At 38.7% G+C, this 21,176-nt stretch overlaps 1 protein-coding gene across 1 annotated transcript in view; it reads right to left on the bottom strand.

The window, feature by feature from the left end:
* Positions 1–3,297: 3,297 nt before the first annotated feature.
* LOC105392392 (protein diaphanous) overlaps positions 3,298–21,176 on the bottom strand; it is a 51,518-nt gene continuing 33,639 nt past the window's right edge. Inside the window, exons 19-26 of the mRNA XM_048631903.1 lie at positions 17,865–18,017; positions 17,510–17,628; positions 15,395–15,530; positions 14,588–14,752; positions 13,915–14,072; positions 10,791–10,870; positions 5,421–5,502; positions 3,298–4,947 (exon numbers count right to left, since the gene is read on the bottom strand). Of these exons, the coding sequence (XP_048487860.1) occupies positions 4,926–4,947; positions 5,421–5,502; positions 10,791–10,870; positions 13,915–14,072; positions 14,588–14,752; positions 15,395–15,530; positions 17,510–17,628; positions 17,865–18,017 (915 nt within the window). The 3' untranslated portion in view covers positions 3,298–4,925. The remainder of the gene's footprint in view (positions 4,948–5,420; positions 5,503–10,790; positions 10,871–13,914; positions 14,073–14,587; positions 14,753–15,394; positions 15,531–17,509; positions 17,629–17,864; positions 18,018–21,176) is intronic.

Raw genomic sequence — 21,176 nt, 5'->3', positions numbered from 1 at the left:
ACCCCCTTATTCATAGAAAAGTTACAATACGTTTTAACTAATAAACTGTTTTGTCTCTCTCTGTCAAGAAACAAATTGTTCTTTGTCGGAGAGGGACAAAACAGTTTATTAGTTAAAACGTATTGTAACTTCTCTATGAATAAGGGGGTAAGTCTATAATGATATTTTAAAGTAATAATTGTTGTTATTAAATAATATGAAAAATGGCAATCTTTCTAGGTTAAGAAAGCTTAAAATAATTTGATATTATCTATTTGTGTTGTGTACTGATATATCATTTGTTATCTAATAATTAAATAAACTTATTTGCATAATAAAATATTAAACAATATCAATAAGTAATTATCTAAAGTAAATTTCTATAATAGAGAAGCTTAACTCACTAAATTAAAATCAAAAAAGAAACTGCCAAAGATAAATTTTACCGTCAATTAAGCAAAAATGACACTAAAAAATGCTTAAAATAGGTAGTGCTCGAAAATACTGCACCAGTTTTTAAACACAACATTACAAAGGGAAATATTTTAAAGGATAAGGAGTAATGTTACATTTATATCGTTTCAAAATATTTAAACCATTAACTCTTGTACATAAATAAAAAATCTAAAATGAGATAGTCAATGGTTATAAACGTGGCCTGCCCAGACTGCCCCAGACTTACTTCAGCCTACCGGTTTGGGTAAACTACGTTTCTGAAGAGCAAAGCCATGTGATGGTGATCATTTTACTAACCAGGTCCAACCTTGTCATACGTAGTATGCTGAGTTCCATCAATAAACCATCAGACGAAAACATAAAATCCATTTTAACATCAAACTTAACTTAGTGTCTAATTAAAGTTTAACTTAAAACACATGTCCTATATATATTAATATATACTTACATTAAACAAGAATATAAATCTATCAAATTAATGTTACATAGTAAAAGAAAGAAATTTATCGAAAATTTTAATATACTTAATTAAAAATATATGTGTATATTTAAAAATTAATACTTATAGATAGAGAAAAAATATATAAATAATGGACTACTTCGTTGTTAAGTACCTAATAAACACATCTTTTGAAAATTGTGACACACTTATGAATTAATGCACCTATTTTTAAAGTGACTTTCTAAGAGTGTCACAGTTTTGTGTTCCTATTACTATGTACCTGCACAAAATGATTGTATAGAGATATTCTTGTTAGACATTACATTTATTTACAACGCTTTCTGAACTAAAGTTTTCCTAATCTACACCTTCCTATGATGAGCTAAAACTGTCCTTATTATACCTACCAATAGGGATACATGAATGAAAATACATACTCAAACATCCCTATTGATTACATCAGAGTAAAAAATACACAAAACTTTATAAAAATCCATGCCAGCATTATTTTTAAATATATTTTTTATTTTATTTTTTTATTTTAGAAGTCTTTTTTGGAAGTATAAAATATAATTTAATTGATGTATTTGTCCGAGATAGTAGAAACTATAAGAATAGTCGAGTAGAGCAATACGAGTCCGCCTCAAGTAGAAATCATTAATAATGTCGATTGAAGACACAAAATTTAATTTTAGCGATGTCAAACTATGAATCTCGCCAGTGTCAAATGTGATTTACAATAACACTCATACAGTCAAATTTTAAACAAAGATTTTCGCGTTTGACATCACTGAAATTAGAATTTGTGAATCGAAATCATAGTCAAGCTAAAGTCATGTAAAGCAAAAGGCTAACTTTGCCTATGACTATGCCTTATTTTTATCTCCACTTCACGCACACAGATTCTAAAAATGACAAGATCAAACATCATAAATACTTTTTTTTTTAATATCTAACAACATGGCTCGTCTTAAATATCTCACCTTATAAGTGTACCATCAATTAGTGTTCTAATAAAATTATACTAAATATTTTTCTGATTTACGAGGGCAGAGGTCGTTAAGAAAATAAGCGACTTTTAAAGATTTTGAGCACGGTTTCAAAAACCGTGACTAATGTTAAAATCATTAAATTTTGGATTATGCCTTTTTCTGACATCAGCGGTACCTATGTGATTTAAGTTTGATCCGTTCATTTAATACTGATTAATTTAATTTCTCAAGTTAATGAACAATTGTACATTACAAAGAAAACCAAACGCCAAAAAGTTCATATTTGTGAAATTTATATATACATTTTAAAAAGTATATAAATTATAAACAAATAGTTGTGAAAATGGCGTTGTGTTTAATCGGAGAGATTTTAGATAATGTTGAGAAGTAAATAAATCATAATGTTGTTTTTAATTGAAATATTATATTATTTGAAAATCACTTGTTTGTGTCTTATTTAAAAAGCCCCTCCCCTTAAATATAAAGGAATTGTATTAAAACAACATATAAGAGTAAGTTTCAAAAACATATAATAATTAAAACTGTAACATTTTACAAAAATATATTTACATTGTGTATTAATTAAGAATTAAGTATAATATGGACATAGAAACATTATATTAAGCGGAGCGACAAAAATTCAGTCGTTCCGCGTTTAGAATTGAGATTATTCGCTTTCTTATCCAATCAGGCTCTCATATTTACCCATATTGTTTTATATTATATTAGTTATCTTGAACGTAGAATAAAAGGAAGACTAAATATTTTCAAAAGAAACGATAATATGGCTAAGTGGGGACCCCAAGGCAAGGTGTTAAAAAAAATGCTGGTTCAAAAGTATAAGAAAAGTTTACCGAAAACTAGTTCATTTCAAGTATTTTTTTTAGTGGCAGAAACTGTATCTTAGCTATCATCCTCCTTTAATTCTACGTCCATGATAATAATTATGACACTTCAAGAATTAACAAAATTGGTGCTTGCATATAATACGGTGGTGACAATCTTGTATATTACATAGCTGTTCCCGCGCGCTTCGCTTCGCCTTAAAAAGTTTTCCCGTGGGAATTCCGGGATAAAAAGTAGTCTATGTTCTTTCCCAGGTCTAGACCGTATGCATACCAAATTTCATTCAAATCCGTTCAGTAGTTTTGGCGTGAAAGAGTAACAGACAGACAGACAGACAGACAGACACAGTTACTTTCGCATTTATAATATAAGTTAGGATAAAGGAGAGTTTGCATGTGCAATATAAACTGCAGTAGTCGATTTTTGCAAGTTAATATTATAATCATGAAAAAGTTGCTTATTTCTTGACATTTTTTTTATAACAAACGCGTACTGACTGAGTATGTCTTTTGCACATTTCCAATATTCACAGAGTGAGATGGGTCATTATTAGTGTCGAGGCCAACGCATTCTGTTAATAACGTGGACCTATAGCATAGCAACGCAGTTAAAATATTTCGGTACTCGTTTGTTAAAAAAAATGGACTAAGTGCCAATTTCTCCATAGTCTGTTAGAGCATAACCAGGTATTAGTTGTTGACCTTTGACACATCTGTCAAGAATTTTATATGGAGATGACGTATATTTATTGATTAACCAATCCCGGTCGGTTAAATAACCGACAATGGAGAAATTGGCACTAAACTTGTTGCACGAGTCGACTTATGCAATTTTTACTGTCATTGTAAACCGCCACTTAACTATATATTTCTGGTGGGCATCATTCAAATTGGGTGGAAATTTAACTTTTTACCTACATTGCATTATTTATACAAGGCTTATATTTTCTTAACCCCATATTCATAGACCTTGCTGATTCCAAAGCATCATCATGATACACGAATTTTGACTTTTTGACTATTACATAGAGTCGTAACTCGTGTATTTCTCACAGATTTATGAAGTCGATTTATAAAACCCTTTGTAAGTTCTATGAATACGGTAGGAGCTTTAACGTCATTTGAGTACAAAACATGTCAAATTGTATAAGACTACAGCAAAAGTTACTTAATATAATGCTAACGGATTTTCTTACGAATAAATAGAAGCCATTCACATCTAACATTGGTTGTAAACGTTTATATAAAAAAAATGTATTGCAATATTACTTTATAAGACACTTAAAATTTTACTTCTGTGAAGCTTTAGGATTTAATTACAAATCAATAATTACAGTAGGGCACTTTATTATTATCACTACGCAAAGATAAAACAGTGTCGCGCACACTCATCGTAGTTCATTTTCCATTAACTAGATGGCGTTAATTTCAGAAATATTAATTATAATCGTATTTGATGTTGTTCACTTTAAAAAGCAATTATTAAGCTTGTGCGTTTTTCTATAGTTATGTCTCACGGCCAGTTTATATTATTTTATTTTATTATGTTTATGTTATATTAAAGAAAACACATAATTTAAACCGGCATTTTTAAACAGCTTTAAAACATTATAACAATTATAAACATCACAGCAGTATATGGAATAGCTACGTATTAATTTAATATCAATTAGCATTGAAAAACACCATATAAGGTGAAGGTTTACCACTTTATATACAAACATTTTAATGCTTGTGTAAATAAATATAGACCCAGATTCAGGATTGCGACACGGTTCAATAGATGGCAGCACACGCTTAGCCGAACCTACATCGCGGAAGCAAGTTCTCTGCAGTCCGAAAAAACAACAAACACTTTCTCAAATTATACATTGTAATTTTCCTAAGCTCTGATACTGTACTACCAAAAAAATTTTGTTTAAAAAGTGTTTAAAATGAAATTTGACAGATTTTGAGGCGTTAAGTTTTTGTGGTAAGGCCACTAAAGTCTATATTTTTTACGCAAGCATATTTTGACTTTTACGAATTGTCTTTTCAATTATTGGCACCTGCCATTTTCTCATTGCGTTTTAGGCCGTATAGATTACAACAACAGGGTTCATTCTCGTTTGAAGCGCTCATGGCTGTGTAAATACGTTTTAAGTAGTCAGCTTACGGTTTATTCTAAATGACAATAATTACATCACTAATATCACTTGGTGCGTGAAGCTATCACGCATTGCTGAGCAGCTCGCTGAAAAAGGAATAAATTGGTTTGTTTTATTTTAATAATTAGTTTTTTTCTTTCAATAATATTAAAAATAGTATTTTTCAGTGTGAGGTGATATTTTTAAATACACAAGGTTACATTCGGTATTACATATGTCTAATTTTGTGGTTATACTTTGGCTGTTGAGAGAATGCGTTTTTGACGTTCGCTTATGTCTGAAGTAAGGTTTAAGGTTAAGTTAGGTTTCCTTTACAGTAATCAAATATCTAAGGGATTTCGAAAGTCAAATACGCATTCTCTCAACGGTCATACTATAGGTTGCAATTTTTGTCGTGTGTGAAATGTGATTTAACAGTTTCAACAAAGTTGTTCAGAATGTCCCGCACAATCACCCCCTTTTGGCTTGCTACTTAGATAAGAATTATTCTGTGCTATGAAACAAGTTCATTGTTCTAATGTATGTGTATGTACAATAAAGTGTTGAAATAAACACTTACTTGGTCATTAGGTCCATGGTGGATAAAGGCCCCGTCAGACCGGAGCGGGATCGAGACCGACTGAGTTGAGCTCTTCTTTCAGCTGAAATTTAATGTAGAATGTTGTAGTAAAATCCACATGGGTGAAAAAAAATATGTTGACAGAGGTATAACGTCAGTGTATAAAGAAATAATATGAAAATGTCGTAAGGACTATCTCGCTCTGCTTACTACTCTCCCACATGTAGGTAAAACGAAAATTTCAAATTGTTTCTTTATTCACTGAAGTCATAATATAAGTATAAACACCGAAATTACGAGAACACATTATGTAGTTTGGTTTTAAATATGAATTAAGTACTCAATTTGAACCTTTTCTAGAAGGTAATGTTACGCATTCCTATTTAATATTAAATGGTAAGTTGTCCTAAAAACCATTTACTACTATTTACTACGACAACAATTAAAGCATTAAAAACCCGTTATTTGTTAGTTTTCCATTTAAACTGACAACATCCAAGAAGGATTTCTGTATTTTTAATATAATATATATTTTTAGGATAATTTAAGTATTGTTATTAATTGTTTCTTTATCTACTCGGCGACTAAGGCTGCGTTCCAGTATGCAAACAGACTTATTCTACTCGTATAATAAAATACAGAAACCCATCACTTAGAATAACAATAACTTGTCGGTATGTCTCTATGGCACGCGTAGAGTTGCGTAGATCCTTGTATTCTCTTCGACATATCGGCTTCAGTGCATCTGCCATTAGTGTTATACTTTTTAAATAAAATATCTAGTATAATTCAGTGCTTAAACGAGTGTAAAAGAGTTCTCGAGTGGAGACTACGAACAGGCAAGCTTAGCGTGGGACGCCCTCCGGCTTGACCGACGACTTTAGACAGGTGGTAGATAGTGGCTGGATGAGGAAAGCCGAGGACAGAGTGTTGTGGCGCTCCTTGGGAGAGGCCTATGTCCAGCAGTTGACGATTACGGGCTGATGATGATGATGAATTTTAGTGCGTGTGTGTATAAGTCATACCTTCAATACGGTGCATAAATGCATGAACCAATCCCTCGTCATGGCAATCCTCTAAGTGAGCAATGTGTAAGAGTGAATTTGAAAACGTGATTAATAATATAATAATAATTTCTTTATTCAGATTACTAAGATCCAATTTTGTTAGTAGACATATTAAAATACAGTGTGTTAGTGAGTACTTAAAATATTTATAACTTAAAACTATTATTTATTTAGGCCGACATGTTTGGCTACCCAATGTTTATACATTGGGCAGTCAAACCGGTCAACTATTGTACCAAGGATGGTGTTGGCGCTGTCGCGGGTCCTGCGGTAGATTGAGGCGATTCTTTTACGCACAATTGCATAAAAGTCGTCTGTATGCGCTTCTGCGAACATCGTTGACGCACTACAGTACCGCGGCAGCCCCAACAGCATCCTGAACACATTATTGTACTGCACGCGCAGGGCGTTGTAGGTCTTCAGCGTATAGTTAACCCACAGGCTGCAGGTGTAGAAAGTTTGGCAATAAGCTTTGAATAATGTAATCTTTACTTCCTTTGAACACCTAGCAAACCTGCGGGCCAACATGTTGCCTCTGACCGCCATCGCCCTGCGCTCGCGCTCAATATCGAGATCATCCTTTTGGTCCTCAGATACAATGTGACCCAAGTATTTAAATTTTGCCACTCTTTTGAGATCCTTCCCGTTTAATTTTATTGGTGGTATATGTTTAGGAGTTTTATTACCGGCCGCAAAAACCATTAACTCACTTTTCTTGGTATTGTATCTGAGTCCATGCCTCTCAGCATAGTTTTCACACATACCTATAATCTGCCTGAGCGAACTGACCGATGGGCCCAGCAACACCATGTCATCGGCGTAACTTATATTATTTGTGCGGATACCACCTATGGAGCAACCAACATGCATGTTACTCAACCCCTCGATCAGCTCGTTCATATAAATATTGAAAAGAGTCGGAGAGGACAGTCCCCCCTGCCGTACCCCACATTTCAGTTTATATGTATCTGATAAGGATGATCCCCACCTTACATTATTCGTCTGACTCAGATACCAGTATTTGAGGATACCAGACACCTCTGCAGGCACACCCATCCTGTCAACTTTCTCCCACAGAACATTATAAGCTACAAGATCGAAGGCTTTCGACAGATCCAAGAAGCACGCGTAAATTGGTGTTTGCCTATCTGTGTAATACCTAACTACGTGCTTTAAGCAAAGTATGGCGCTCTCGGTGGACAGTTCAGGTCGGAAACCAAACTGGGCATCATGGGGCTGGGCATGTCTACACAGGTGACTGTTCAACAAACTGTCAAGTACCTTGGCTAATATAGTCGCTAGTGATATTGGTCTATAGTTATTTTTATCTGCAATATCACCAGTTCCATTTTTTACTATAGGTACCACTATAGTTTTCGTAAGATCATTAGGGAGGTAACCGTGACCTAGACACAAAGTATAAAACATAGACAATACTCTAGGCAGATGGACACCAGCGAATTGCAGATGCTCAATGCTGAGGCTGTCGTGTCCAGGTGATTTACCGCGCGTCATTCGTCGGATTACTGACTCGATTTCTTTAGCTGAGAACCGTACCGTGAGTTCACCGTGGCCTGCGCCAGCCTCAGCATCGCGCTCCGCACCCGCTGCCGTCACTGGTGAAACCAGTTCGGGGTCTATTTTAAAATGGTCTTTAAAAAGGTTTGCTACCTCGTTATGGTCACTTTTTCCATCAACTTGGTTCGACAAGGTAGGTTTAATATTTAAGCGCTTCGCAGATTGCCAGAATTTATGGAAGTTTTTACTTGAGCGATGTTCAGCTAATATGTCCATTTTTATTTGCTCTTGATTATTTTGGCACCACTTGACTCTAGACTTAAATATTTTTCTACTAGTACACATATCATCATAAACCTGCCCACTACTGGGTTTGCCTATTGAGATCCACCTGTGCAATTTATGTTTAGCATTTATGTGAGAGTCATACACATGCTTATTCCAGCCAACAAGCACTTTACTCTTCCTGCCTTTATTGCTACTACAGTGAGTGGTCACAGCCGCTTCTTGTAATATTCCCACAACATCACTATAAAATTTGTCTAACATATTCCTATGATCAATATTAGAACAAAATCTATCAGCACACTTTTGAAAATATTCAGGAAAATCAATATACTTAAGCTTATTATTAGTTAGTACAGTGTATCTACTAATATCCTCTGGTTGTCTTTCCCCCCACTTAACTTTATTACATTGTGTACCACACTGAATAGTTTTAGATCTAAGCATATTTAGGTTACATATAATTTCAAGTGGTATATGGTCCGACCAGTATACATTGTTGTATTGCACTTTAATGTCACATATTGTTAGCCAGGCGGATTGAGTCACAACACAATGATCTAGCCATCTTCTGCTCCCGTGAGCCTCACTAACGAAAGTGTAGGTACCGGAGTTCATACCTAGCCAGTCAATATCCGAACACTTCCAGTTACTCTCCGCGCAAAATTCTAACAGTTCTGTACAAAAGGACTCACCAGGATGAGCATTAAAGTCTCCAAGGATGTACACGGACTCCACTTGGTTGTTTTCAATTATCGCACTTATTTCACTCATACAGCTCGTAAATTCCGGTAGATTGTCATACGAATCTGTTGGTAAATATGCACTAACGAATATCACATCACTATTACTCACGGTTGCTCTGATAGCTGTAAGCCGCACACTACTGCACTCCACTACTGATACCGACTGGAACGCATCCTTGCGCCACAGGATACCGACCCCCCCATAGGGTCGTCCTCGAAGAATGCCTGCCGATGTATCCACCGCCGATGTTCCCGTGTAGCCGAAGTCCTTATCAATGGTACCAAGAAAAGGTAAGTCGTGTGGTAGTAACCAGTGCTCCTGCAACGCCACTATATCAGCTGATTTACATAGGGACCGCACACACTCAGCTGAGCGCTTTACAGACTTGCAGTTGTAGCTTATAAGTTTACACATATCAGTCATCTTGTTTAGGTATTGGTAGTTTACTCACACACTCTGTGATTGCATTAGGGTCACGGTTTCTGTTTAAGTTATAAAACCTTCGAAATATTATATCTTCTGGCCATAAATCCTTATCCAAAAACAAGGGAAGCCTGTGCCTCGATACAAAAAACTTGTACGAGTCATAATCCTGTAGTTTTTTCATACGAACTTTCTCCAGAGTTACATTCTCGCCAGTTTGCTCCAGGATGTAGTCACTGATGTCCTTGGCCGATGATTCCTTATCTACGTTCGATAGGTACATAGGTATTTTAGTTTTCGCTGCTCTAAACTTGCATTTAGGGTCTAATATAGCACAGCCCGTCTGGTTAGCAAAACGACTCTTTCTTTTTCTTGCTTGTACTATGGTCCACCCTTCGTTGTCCTTATTATCCTTCTTGTTTACGCTAACAATCTCGGCCAACGTCTTCCTCTGCTCATCAGGTACTTGATTCAATTTCATATCGTCATTACTAGGTATCGGGCAGTCTAAAACCTCCTTTATTGGTGTCGATAGCATAGCTTCATCGCCCCTTGTACTTTTGCCACTCGCGCCAATGTTATTGACCCCCCGTAGACTCTCACGCACTGGTGCAGCGCAGGTCTTCTTTATTTGGTTGTTGTGTATAAGCGGCACTACTGAGACAGGTGATATTTTTTCCGCTGGGTGTGAGTAAGACGACATGCGTTCCGTGTTAGTCAACTCCTTATCACAGCTGACCGTTTTGTATTCTTGCCCAATATCGTTTGATGACATATGGGGTAGTCCAAACGCCAATTAATGCTATTATGAAAATACAACTCTCAAATGTGAAATATGCAGAGATGAATTTGTAAAAAAACCAACAGTGATAATTAATTGTGCATTTATCTAGTGGACACCGCAATAACTCTGGTCGCTTAAAATTGATTCAATTTTGACTAGTGATTTTATGAACTAGGATTTCTGATAAACTAAATTCTTCGGATAGATAAACCAGATAGTTATTATCCTATTGAAGAAAGCTAATGCCCTGTTGCAGAAAGGATCTATGAAATAAGGTATACCATAAGGGCCTTACCATCAAAACTTGACACATGCCAAACGCCATCAGTTGTTGTGCAATGTTTCATATTTTTATTTAAAGATTAAACACGGTTTTATTTTTTCGATAGTAACGGTCAAAGTATGCCGACAACATTTAAGGTCGACCTTAGTTTAAACTTATTTTGTGTGGGTCTAACACTATGAAACATGAATTAATTAAATTAACATTTAAACTTCCTTTGTGTGGGCCTGTGACAATGATTAATAGATTTAACATAATCTTACCTCCCGCTACCCTCGGGTTGGCCTTCTTCCGCGGCCGCTCTCTGCTGAACGCCGACCCGCTCTGTAGCGCCTCCATAAGACTGTGGGGGTAAACAAAAATAGCATTAGTCATCCGTAGAAGGTGAATTTATATTTACACATTTTACACTCATTACAAAGTGTGCATTGCGTTGAATTCAGAGGTGGTATTTGGCACTTATTGGGACGTCCAGCCTTGAATTTAGCACCTCATCAACCTTAGCGTGTGTGCCACTAAAACAGCACTGGACTAGGGTTTGTCGCCTTAAGGATTAACCAGTCAGATTAGCGTCAGACTGAATTCCCAAGATGCGAAGCAAGGCCATACAATCTCAACCCTGCATTCCCTAAAGTCTAAGGCGCCGAGCGAAGCGAGGCAGTATCAATCACGCCGGACGAATCTAAAGTGGCGCCTACGCCACCTACTTTACGCTACTTTTTAACATCCTTCAACGGTTTATTAATACGCCTCACTTCTCCTAGAATATAAGAGAGCCTTTTTTCTTTCCGAAGAGGGAGTAGCTTTTAGTTGACTTTATTATTAAACTCTTTATTGAACAAAATAAATTGTTACAAAGGCGAACTTAATGCTAGCAGCATTTTCTACCAGTTAACCTTTGGTGATGTTGAAAAAGTGATTGGTAGTGCTTACGATAGAAGATGGTCTAAATTGAGTACCTAACCAAAATATTAATATAACTATACCTATACAATATAAGTAAATAATTATATACATGATACATACATACATACATTACATACATACACATATACATACATAAACTTAAAATTACTATCATCATCATCGCATAGATAGGGATCAGTTAAGCTGAATGTTCTGCTCTTGGAGGTAGTGGAGACGAACTTTAGATTTAAAAAGATCTATAGACTTAGTTTGCCTTATATCGAGTGGTAACTTGTTCCACAAGCGAACCGCTGTCACAGTGAAAGAATCAGAATACCCTGCCGCATTATGCTCTGGGGTACGAAAGAGAAGATTGCGACTTGACCGTTGAGGACGGTCAGAAAAGTCGAAGAACGTGAAGCGTTCTGTTAGGTAGGATGGGGCACAAGAATTATAGACTATACTATGAACGAGGGCTAAAATATGAGCATTCCTTCGGTGACGGATATTGAGCCACTTGAGTTTGTTACGAAGATCAGAGACATGATCATACTTACGCAGGCCAAAAATATAGCGAATGCATAAGTTGAGCAGACGGTCGAGTTTATCAAGTAGCTCTTCGGTGAGATCAGGGTAGCACACATCTGCATAATCAATAATTGGGAGCAACAATGAGTTGACTAGCGTAACTTTGGTAGAGTACGGCAGGAAGTTCTGTAGGCGTTTAAGTCCATGCATGGATGCATAGATCTTACGGCTGACCTCAGAAACCTGCAGCTCCCAAGACAAATTGCTCTGTATGTGGAGACCAAGATTTTTCACATTGTCACAATATGACAAGCTAATTCCATCGAACACGACAGGTGGTAATGGACCAAGTCTGGCCAGGTGAAACCTGCTGCCCACAAACATAACTTGCGTCTTTGAGGGATTAACAAGGAGACCATAATGAGCTGTCCAAGTTTTGACTGCTTCGAGATCGGCACTCATCTTGTTAATAGCCTCTAGGACGTCATCGGGACCACAAGAAACATACAACTGAAGGTCGTCAGCGTACAGGTGGTAAGAGCTATAGTTAAGGACGGATACAAGGGTGTTGATGAATACGGAAAATAGGATAGGGGAAAGGACACCACCCTCCGGAACGCCGGCTGTTACATCACACCAATCCGATTCGACGTTATCCGTACGGATGCGTTGTCGGCGACCACACAGATATGAAGTGAACCACTCGGCTACTAAACCAGATATATTGAGAGACCGGAGTATGGACAAGAGGATGTCATGATCCACGCAGTTGAACGCGTTGCTAAAATCAAGGAGCGTCAGGAGAGTTAATTGGCGTTCGTCCACGGCCTTACGAAAGTCGTCTGTTATTTTAATTAGGGCAGAGCAGGTACTATGGGATGGACGAAATCCCGACTGATAAGGATTTAGGAGATTATTACATGAGAGGAAATTTGAGAACTGTCGCATCACCACCCGTTCAAGGACCTTTGAAAGAAATGGTAGAATGGAAATAGGTCGGTAGTGCTTGAACTCTACAGGTTTTGAGATTTTGGGAACGGGAACCATGAAGGCATATTTCCAAAGGACAGGAAACGTACCTGAGGATAAGGAGAAGTTAATGATGTAGGTAATAGGAGATAGGATGGATTGGAGAATGGGGAGCAGCATATCACGACCAATGCCGTCATTACCTACCGCCTTGCTTGGGATGGAGAGAATAATCCTTTTTATATCTGATTCAGTAGCCGGTGAGAAGTAGAATGCACTTGATGCTGCTATAGGAAGAGCTTGAATGCGGTTTATCGTCAGGGCTTTGGTGCAAGGATCAAGGGTATGGGGAGGGGATGAGAAATGGCGATTTAGGCCATCCTTGTCTACAGATAGTGGTACGTCACTCCTGCACTTACCGAAACCCAAAGAATGGAGAAATTGCCAAAGGTTTTTAGAAGAACAATTTTCGACACACGAGTGTATATGACGACGCTTTGCATTGCGTATCATTTGATTGCATCGGTTACGTGCACGTTTGAAGTGGTTCCAGTTTGTCTCCGATGGATCTTTTTTATGTTTGCGGCGCAGAGCATCACGATGTGCCATCTGTCTGCGTATATCAGCTGTCAGCCAAGGGGCTGGAGGCCGCTTCATGCGGACTGGATGGAGAGGCGCATGACGATCGAGTAGGTCGGTGACGAGGCTATTAAAGCACTTGACCATATCATCGATACTATCCATGCCCTCTATTTGTGACCAGTCCGTATTAGCAGCGTCGATAGCCAATTTATCCTGGTCCATTCTCGCAAAGCTACGCTGAAATATAATTTTAGGTTTGGGTTTGGGGACTTTAAGTTTATATGAAGCAAAGATCAGATCATAGTGAGAAAATCCAGACTTTCGTAAAAACTCGTCATTTTACGACGACTAAAAATGATTTATATCTTTCTTTCTGTATTTAAAACACCCTGTATAACTCACCTGTCCATGACCCCGTCCTGTTGCCGCTCCATGTCCACGAACTGCTTGTATCTCTGCTGCCGGTCGCGCCGCTCGCGCTCCGCCACCGCTCTCTGTTCCTTGGCCCTGTTGGCTCGCTCTTCCGCTTCACGGGCTATCTGGTTCTCTTGGTGCGCCGCCTGGGGGGAGACGAGTGTGATATTAAGTTTTGTGAATCATGTAAGTGAAATAGAAAAAGTGTAACACGTAAAATCTTTTTACGACGTCGAATCGTTAAACCAGCATTTACATTGAAAGCAATACGTAAACCAAATACGGTTATCTTGGTGCGCCGCCTGTGGGTACACGAGTGTAATATTTGGTGATATTAATCTTGGCGATTTTTGAATAAACGCAAAAGAGGAAATTCGTGTGGGTATAGGGAGATAAATGACGGACGGTTTTCTCGCTCTTACCATAGCTCTGTATGCAGGGTGTAGTGGGGACACGAGTGTGTTGTTTGTCGTTATAAATTTTAAGCCACACTAGTCGCGAAGTTAACCTAGGTAAGGCGAATAGGTACAAGAGTATGGAGAGGCACTTCGTGCAACTTTACCCAACTTTACTCCGGCGAAGCATCAGAGCGAGTACTGTGACTATAAGGCAAAATTCGAAATAAAAGTATGTAATTTTAGCTTCTTTCCTAGTTACTCACGGCAAAAGCGTCCTTGAAAGTCTTGATATCACTCGCAAATTCATCCAGTGTGTACTTGTTGGGGTCGAACACGAAGTACTCGGCCAAAGACGTGTATAGAGCCTCCATCTTCTTGTACATGGAATGGAGCAGGTCGCACTGGGCTCTGGCGTCCTTTGCGAATGGCTGGGGGTTGGGGAGTTAGGGAAATTGTGATGGCAAATTTGGTTGCTGTTGTGTCATGACTGATGAGTACACTTGCCAGCAATTAAAAAGTGTCAGTGACGCATACAGGGTTTTATCAAAATAAGACATCTGATACAAATAAAAACTACCCTTATTCGAATGTAATAAGGGTTTTGACAGATGTCTTGTTCGGTGAAACGGTCAATAGCGCCATATTTCTCCTAAACGAATTCTCAATTATAAACGTTAATATTGTGATCAAGTTTTAAATAAAATTATTAAAAAAATTAGAGGCATTCATGGGTGATACTTTTTCATTACTCGTGAGTATCATTAACTACTTAATCATTTAACATTTTTATAAGGAGTTTCCATCACAAATGCTTTGAAAGTAAATAGTTGCCTGAAAAGAGCGCAGATAAGTGCTCTTTTCACCCCTAGCCACACTAAGTTCACGTTGAAGTCGCAGGCACGCTAGCGGCCCAAGTCACCTAAACCTCGTTTAGTACGTAAACCCTTTCATATCACGTCATAATTCTGTTTAATATTTCATAACCGCGTCCGCGATGTAAACGTTCACAAGCACTTAAAACAAAAACGTGCTAACAAACTATCCTCCTTCTCTTTCTCTCAAAAGGATACAGCCATGGTCTCGTGGAAGTTGTCCCGCTCGCACTGCGGCGCCCGCGCCGACACCAGGTCCGTCTCGAGGGAGCGGATGTCGTTGTCCATCTTCTTTAGGGACTTCTGGAGTTGTTCCATGGATACGCGCGCCGCCCTGGTGGCGGGAAAAGAGAATTAATTTGAGTTTTTGGGGTATAGTACAGAAATTAATGAGAGAATGAATTTGAGAATATTTGGGAATAGTGCATAAATTAATGATAATTTGCAAAATACACTAAAGAGGCGTCTGCAGGTTCTCCATCAACACACGCACCGGTGTTTTTTGTGTTGAAAAAAGCACGGAATTCCTACAAAAAAACCTAATGACAAGCGAAGAAAACAAATGACAGCGACTCATATTTTTATAAATCCGTCCCGAGCGAGCGGATGGCGTTGTCCATCTTCTTGATAGACTTTTGTAGGTAAGCACCGGAATAGAAGCCCAAGGCAAGAGAACTCACAACACACACAACCAATACAACAGCGATGTGAAATTTGTTGCACTAAATACTTAGGGTGGATTCGTCCAAACATCTCGTTACACGAGAATAACTATACCGGAATAAAATTTATACGCGAGTAAATATCTGGGATAAGTACATTTGCATTCTACCAAGTTATACCATGATTAATTGAATGAACGAGGAAGGAAACTATACTGCAACTAAAATAAAAATAGCTGCGTTTTCAAAGCATGCAATAAAAATGACATGCCAACTTAGTTTGAATGGATTATAATAGTAGGAAATTGTTTATGTTTTAATATTTTATTCGCTGTTGTTATTCTGAGAATTTGCCTTTTAACGTACTTTTGTTTATGATTTGACAGATATGTTTATATGTCATTATGACGGTTTTCTAATCAGCTGATGTGCTGCCGCCATTACAAAATTACTCTCGGATAAGCTCGTTACACGGTAAATTTTGGCGGTATAACATTTTATTCTTGGGATAAGCTACTTATCTTGGTTTCAGGTTTGGTAGAATGCAAAATCTGCTTACTCGCGAGTAACTGGTAGTTTACTCTCGAGTAAAAAGTTACTCGACGTTGGTCGAATCCGCCCTTACTGAGTTTAAATTGAATACCTATATGAAATGTGTTGAAAAAGTGTAACTAAATACCTGTCTATGTGCGGCATCTCCTCTGCAAACGTGAGCGCGTCGGGAAACTTGGCCTCGATGGTCTCCACCAGGTAGTGGAGGTGCGTCTGACACACTCATTCAATCATGCATTCACTGAATGACTCAGTAAATTTAACTCTCACTCATTTATTCACTCAACTCACTAAGGAAAAGGATGATGACATCGGAAAAATAGGCAGTTAGTAACTCATGTTAGCACTCTCTAAGGCATTCAATCATCCATTCAATCACTAACTACTTAAAGTACTTAAAAGAGCGTTTCAAGTTTCGGCACTGTTCGCATGACCGTACACTTCGCTCTGCACAGAACTTGCGTCTGCAAGTTCCGCTGCACAAAACTGACTTTTACGGCGATTCCTTCACAGTGACGGCCGTACTGCTCTGGAATGCTCTTCCTGAGGAAATAAGACGTGCACCTTCTGTGGCTTCCTTCAAAGAAGGGGTCAAAAGGCACTACCTAAAGTCTCTGCCTTAGTTGAATATATTATTGCTGTATATCATGTATCATTCTGTGTAGGTATATGTATATAGTATTATATGGGTATATATATATTGTATTTATTTTGTTGCTTTATTTGTTTATTTAGTATATGTAGTGTTTATGTAGTGTATTATACTCTTGCACCACAACTACCTCTAATCCTATTTTTTAATTTATATAACTCTCTTCCATCCAAAGGTTGTCTGGTAGAGATTGCTATAAGCAATAAGGCCGCCTTTTTGTACTGTTGTTATTTTTAAGTTTTATTTTGTATTGATTCTGTTTTTTTTGGTGCAAATAAAGAGGATTGTATTGTATTGTATTGTACTAACTTAATAAAGAAGTTTATCTTGCCACTTTAACAATCCGCAATGTGCTATCCTGTGTTTAAGTTACCTTAAAAAGACATGCCAAGATCGCAAGCCACACAACTAATACAACAGAGGTGTGAAGTGTGTAGTTCTAAATACCTGTCTATATGCGGCATCTCTTCTGCAAAAGTCAGTGCGTCGGGGAACTTGGCCTCGATGGTCTCCACCAGGTAGTGGAGGAGCGTCTGCTTGTTCTCCAGGTCTTTAGTGGACGTAAGCTGTGGAGGAGGGTTTATGGTTACATTTATTACAATCATGTCTTTCACAGATATAAAGTAACTGCGAAAGAGAATTCATTGTGACAGTTATTGCACTCGACCGAACATTAGACACTCAACGGGTTGTGATTGTTTCTTTTGTTCGCCCATCTGCTGAATAACAGATTTCATCACTGAAACACTTCCATGCAATCATTCTTTCGTTCATGTATTCTAAGTCACTTTAATTCACTTACTTTAGTCAAGAAGCTGATCTCAAATCCATACGCCCCGGCGTTATGCGAGCCCGTGTTCATGTAGTTGCCCAGCAACAGCACCAGTTCTAGAATCTTGGCGAACTTGCCGGACGAACGCACCTCCTCGCAAGCGGCAGTGCCGGATACTATGTCCTGTGTGTGAAATGTGGTGGTTAGCATTCTGTTTATTGCACATTATAAAAGTGAAATACTAAACTTGCAATTTAGAATACGAATTTACCGACAAGTAAGTCTAGATTTTTTCTAAGATAAGATCTAATTTAATTTCGGTAACATGGGGATATTTTTACATGTGGGGTGACTAGTAGAAAATGTTTAGTGTACAGCAATAAATCTACATTTTTTACAATAAAACAAAAAAAATATTGCTCATAGCAATCTCAACCTTTTAACAGCTTGAGATCTGAATAATATTCGACATAGTACTATGTTGACCCATAGCTACTATTCACATATCCCGAACTAAACGAACTTACACGAGTGTAAAACCCGTCTTCATAACTTCACCAACGTTCATAGCTTTCTCTATTTTAACACACTTAGACATCTGACTAATGTCCCCTAAAATAGAAGTATCCTACATGATCTTTGCTACAATCGACCTAAAACACCTAATTCCGTCCGAAACGCACACAAAACCTGTGTAACCTATACGAGTGTAAAACCCGCCATCACAAATACACCCCTTAGCGGTTTAAGCTCCCTGATGAGCTCCTGATAGTGTTCCCCTCAGGCGAGGCTCCTCAGCCGCGGCGCCAGGCGCTTGATGTCCGCCACTGTGGCCGCGAACTGTTCCGCCTCGGTCAGGGATGAGAGCCTGTCCTTGTGCTGTAGTAGCTGATACGAACATGCCACGTCTAGTCGAGGACTAAATAGCCTATGAGTGTCTTAAATTGACACGTAACCTATGGTTTTGACCGAAATGCACTCAAAAACCAAACCAACCTACACGAGTGTCTTAAATTAACACGTAACCTATGCTTTTATAGAGCGATGTACGCTGATTTCGACCGAAACGCACACAAAACCAAAGCTTCTTACTGTTTAAAACCGAATTCCGTCCGAAAACCAAACCAACCTACACGAGTGTAAGACCCGTCGTCATGACTTCACCAATCTTCATAGCATCTCTTCCTTAGCTAAGTTAGACATCTGAATAATGCGCGCTAAAATATTATACATGATCACAGCTCCATTCAACCTATAACACCTAATTCCGATCAATAAGCACACAAAAACCAAACCTGACACGAGTGTAAAACCCGCCATCATAAATACACCCCTTACCGGTTTAAGCTCCCTGATGAGCTCCTGATAGTGTTCCCCTCAGGCGAGGCTCCTCAGCCGCGGCGACAGGCGCTTGATGTCGGCCACTGTGGCTGCAAACTGTTCGGCTTCGGTCAGGGATGAGAGCCTGTCCTTGTGCTGCAGTAGCTGATACGAACATGCCACGACTAGTCGAGAACTAAATAACCTATGAGTGTCTTAAATTAACTTGTAATCTGTGTTTTTACTGAGCAATATAGATAGATAGAAAGAGAGAGAGACAAAGATAGCACACTAATTTCGACCGAAATGCACACAAAACCAAATCTACTTACTGTTTTAAACCGAAATCCGTCCGAAATGCACACAATAAACAAACCAACCTACACGAGTGTAAAACCTATCATAATAACTTCACCAACGTTCATAGCATTCTCTATTTTAACACACTTAGATATCTGCATCACGTGCGCTAAAATAATACACATGATCATAATTCCTACCGAAACGCACATAAAATCCAAAGCCACTAATACGAGTGTAAAACCCGCCATCACAAATACACCCCTTACCGGTTTAAGCTCCCTGATGAGCTCCTGATAGTGTTCCCCTCAGGCGAGGCTCCTCAGCCGCGGCGCCAGGCGCTTGATGTCCGCCACTGTGGCCGCGAACTGTTCCGCCTCGGTCAGGGATGAGAGCCTGTCCTTGTGCTGCAGTAGCTGATACGAACATGCCACGACTAGTCGAGAACTGAATAAGCTATGAGTGTCTTAAATTAACACGTGACCTATGCTTTTACTGACCAATATAGATAGATATAGCACACTAATTTCAACCAAAATGCATACAAAACTAAAGCTACTTACTGTTTTAAACCTAAATCCGTCCGAAATGCACACAATAAACAAACCAACCTACACGAGTGTCTAAAATTTACACGTAATCTGTATTTTTGCTGATGAATACACGCTAATTTCGACCGAAATGTACACAAAACTAAAGCTACCTACCATTTTAAACCGAAATCCGTCCGAAACGCACACAAAACCAGTAACCTATACGAATGTGAAACCCGCCATCATAAATACACCCCTCACCGGTTTAAGCTCCCTGATGAGCTCTGATAGTGTTCCCCTCAGGCGAGGCTCCTCAGCCGCGGCGCCAGGCGCTTGATGTCCGCCACTGTGGCCGCGAACTGTTCCGCCTCGGTCAGGGATGAGAGCCTGTCCTTGTGCTGCAGTAGCTAATACGAACATGCCACGACTAGTCGAGAACTAAATAACCTATGAGTGTCTTAAATTAACACGTAACGTATGCTTTTACTGAACGATATACGCTGATTTCGACCGAAACGCACACAAAACAAAAGCTTCTTACTGTTTAAAACCGAATTCCGTCCGAAAACCAAACCAACCTACACGAGTGTAAGACCCGTCGTCATGACTTCACCAACGTTCATAGCATTCTCTATTTTAACACACTTAGACATCTGAATAATGCGCGCTAAAATACAATAAAACAAAGTTTTACATATGATCTCTGCTACTACGAAACTATAACACCTAATTCCGATCAAAACGCACATAAAAACCAAAGCCACACTAAATAACAGTGAGTAAGAGTGTAAAACCCGTCAGTATAACTTCACCCCCCACTTACCGGTTTAAGCGAGCTGATAGTGTTCCCTGAAAGCCAGACTCCTCAGCCGCGGCGCCAGGCGCTTGATGTCCGCCACTGTGGCCGCGAACTGTTCCGCCTCGGTCAGGGGTGAGAGCCTGTCCTTGTGCTGCAGTAGCTAATACGAACATGCCACGACTAGTCGAGAACTAAATAACCTATCTAGAATTAACACGTAACCTATGGTTTTGACCGAAATGAACTCAAAAATCAAACCAACCTACAAGAGTGTCTAAAATTAATGCGTAACTAACGCTGATCTAACTGACCAATATACGCTGATTTCGACTGAAATGCACACAAAAATCGCACCTATAGGTATGAAAAATGCTTATAGTGACCAATATA

Source organism: Plutella xylostella, chromosome 30, assembly GCF_932276165.1.
Source record: "Plutella xylostella chromosome 30, ilPluXylo3.1, whole genome shotgun sequence".
NCBI lineage: Eukaryota > Metazoa > Arthropoda > Insecta > Lepidoptera > Plutellidae > Plutella > Plutella xylostella.
Note: the sequence above shows the minus strand (reverse complement) of the source record. Positions and strands in the feature narration are given on the sequence as shown.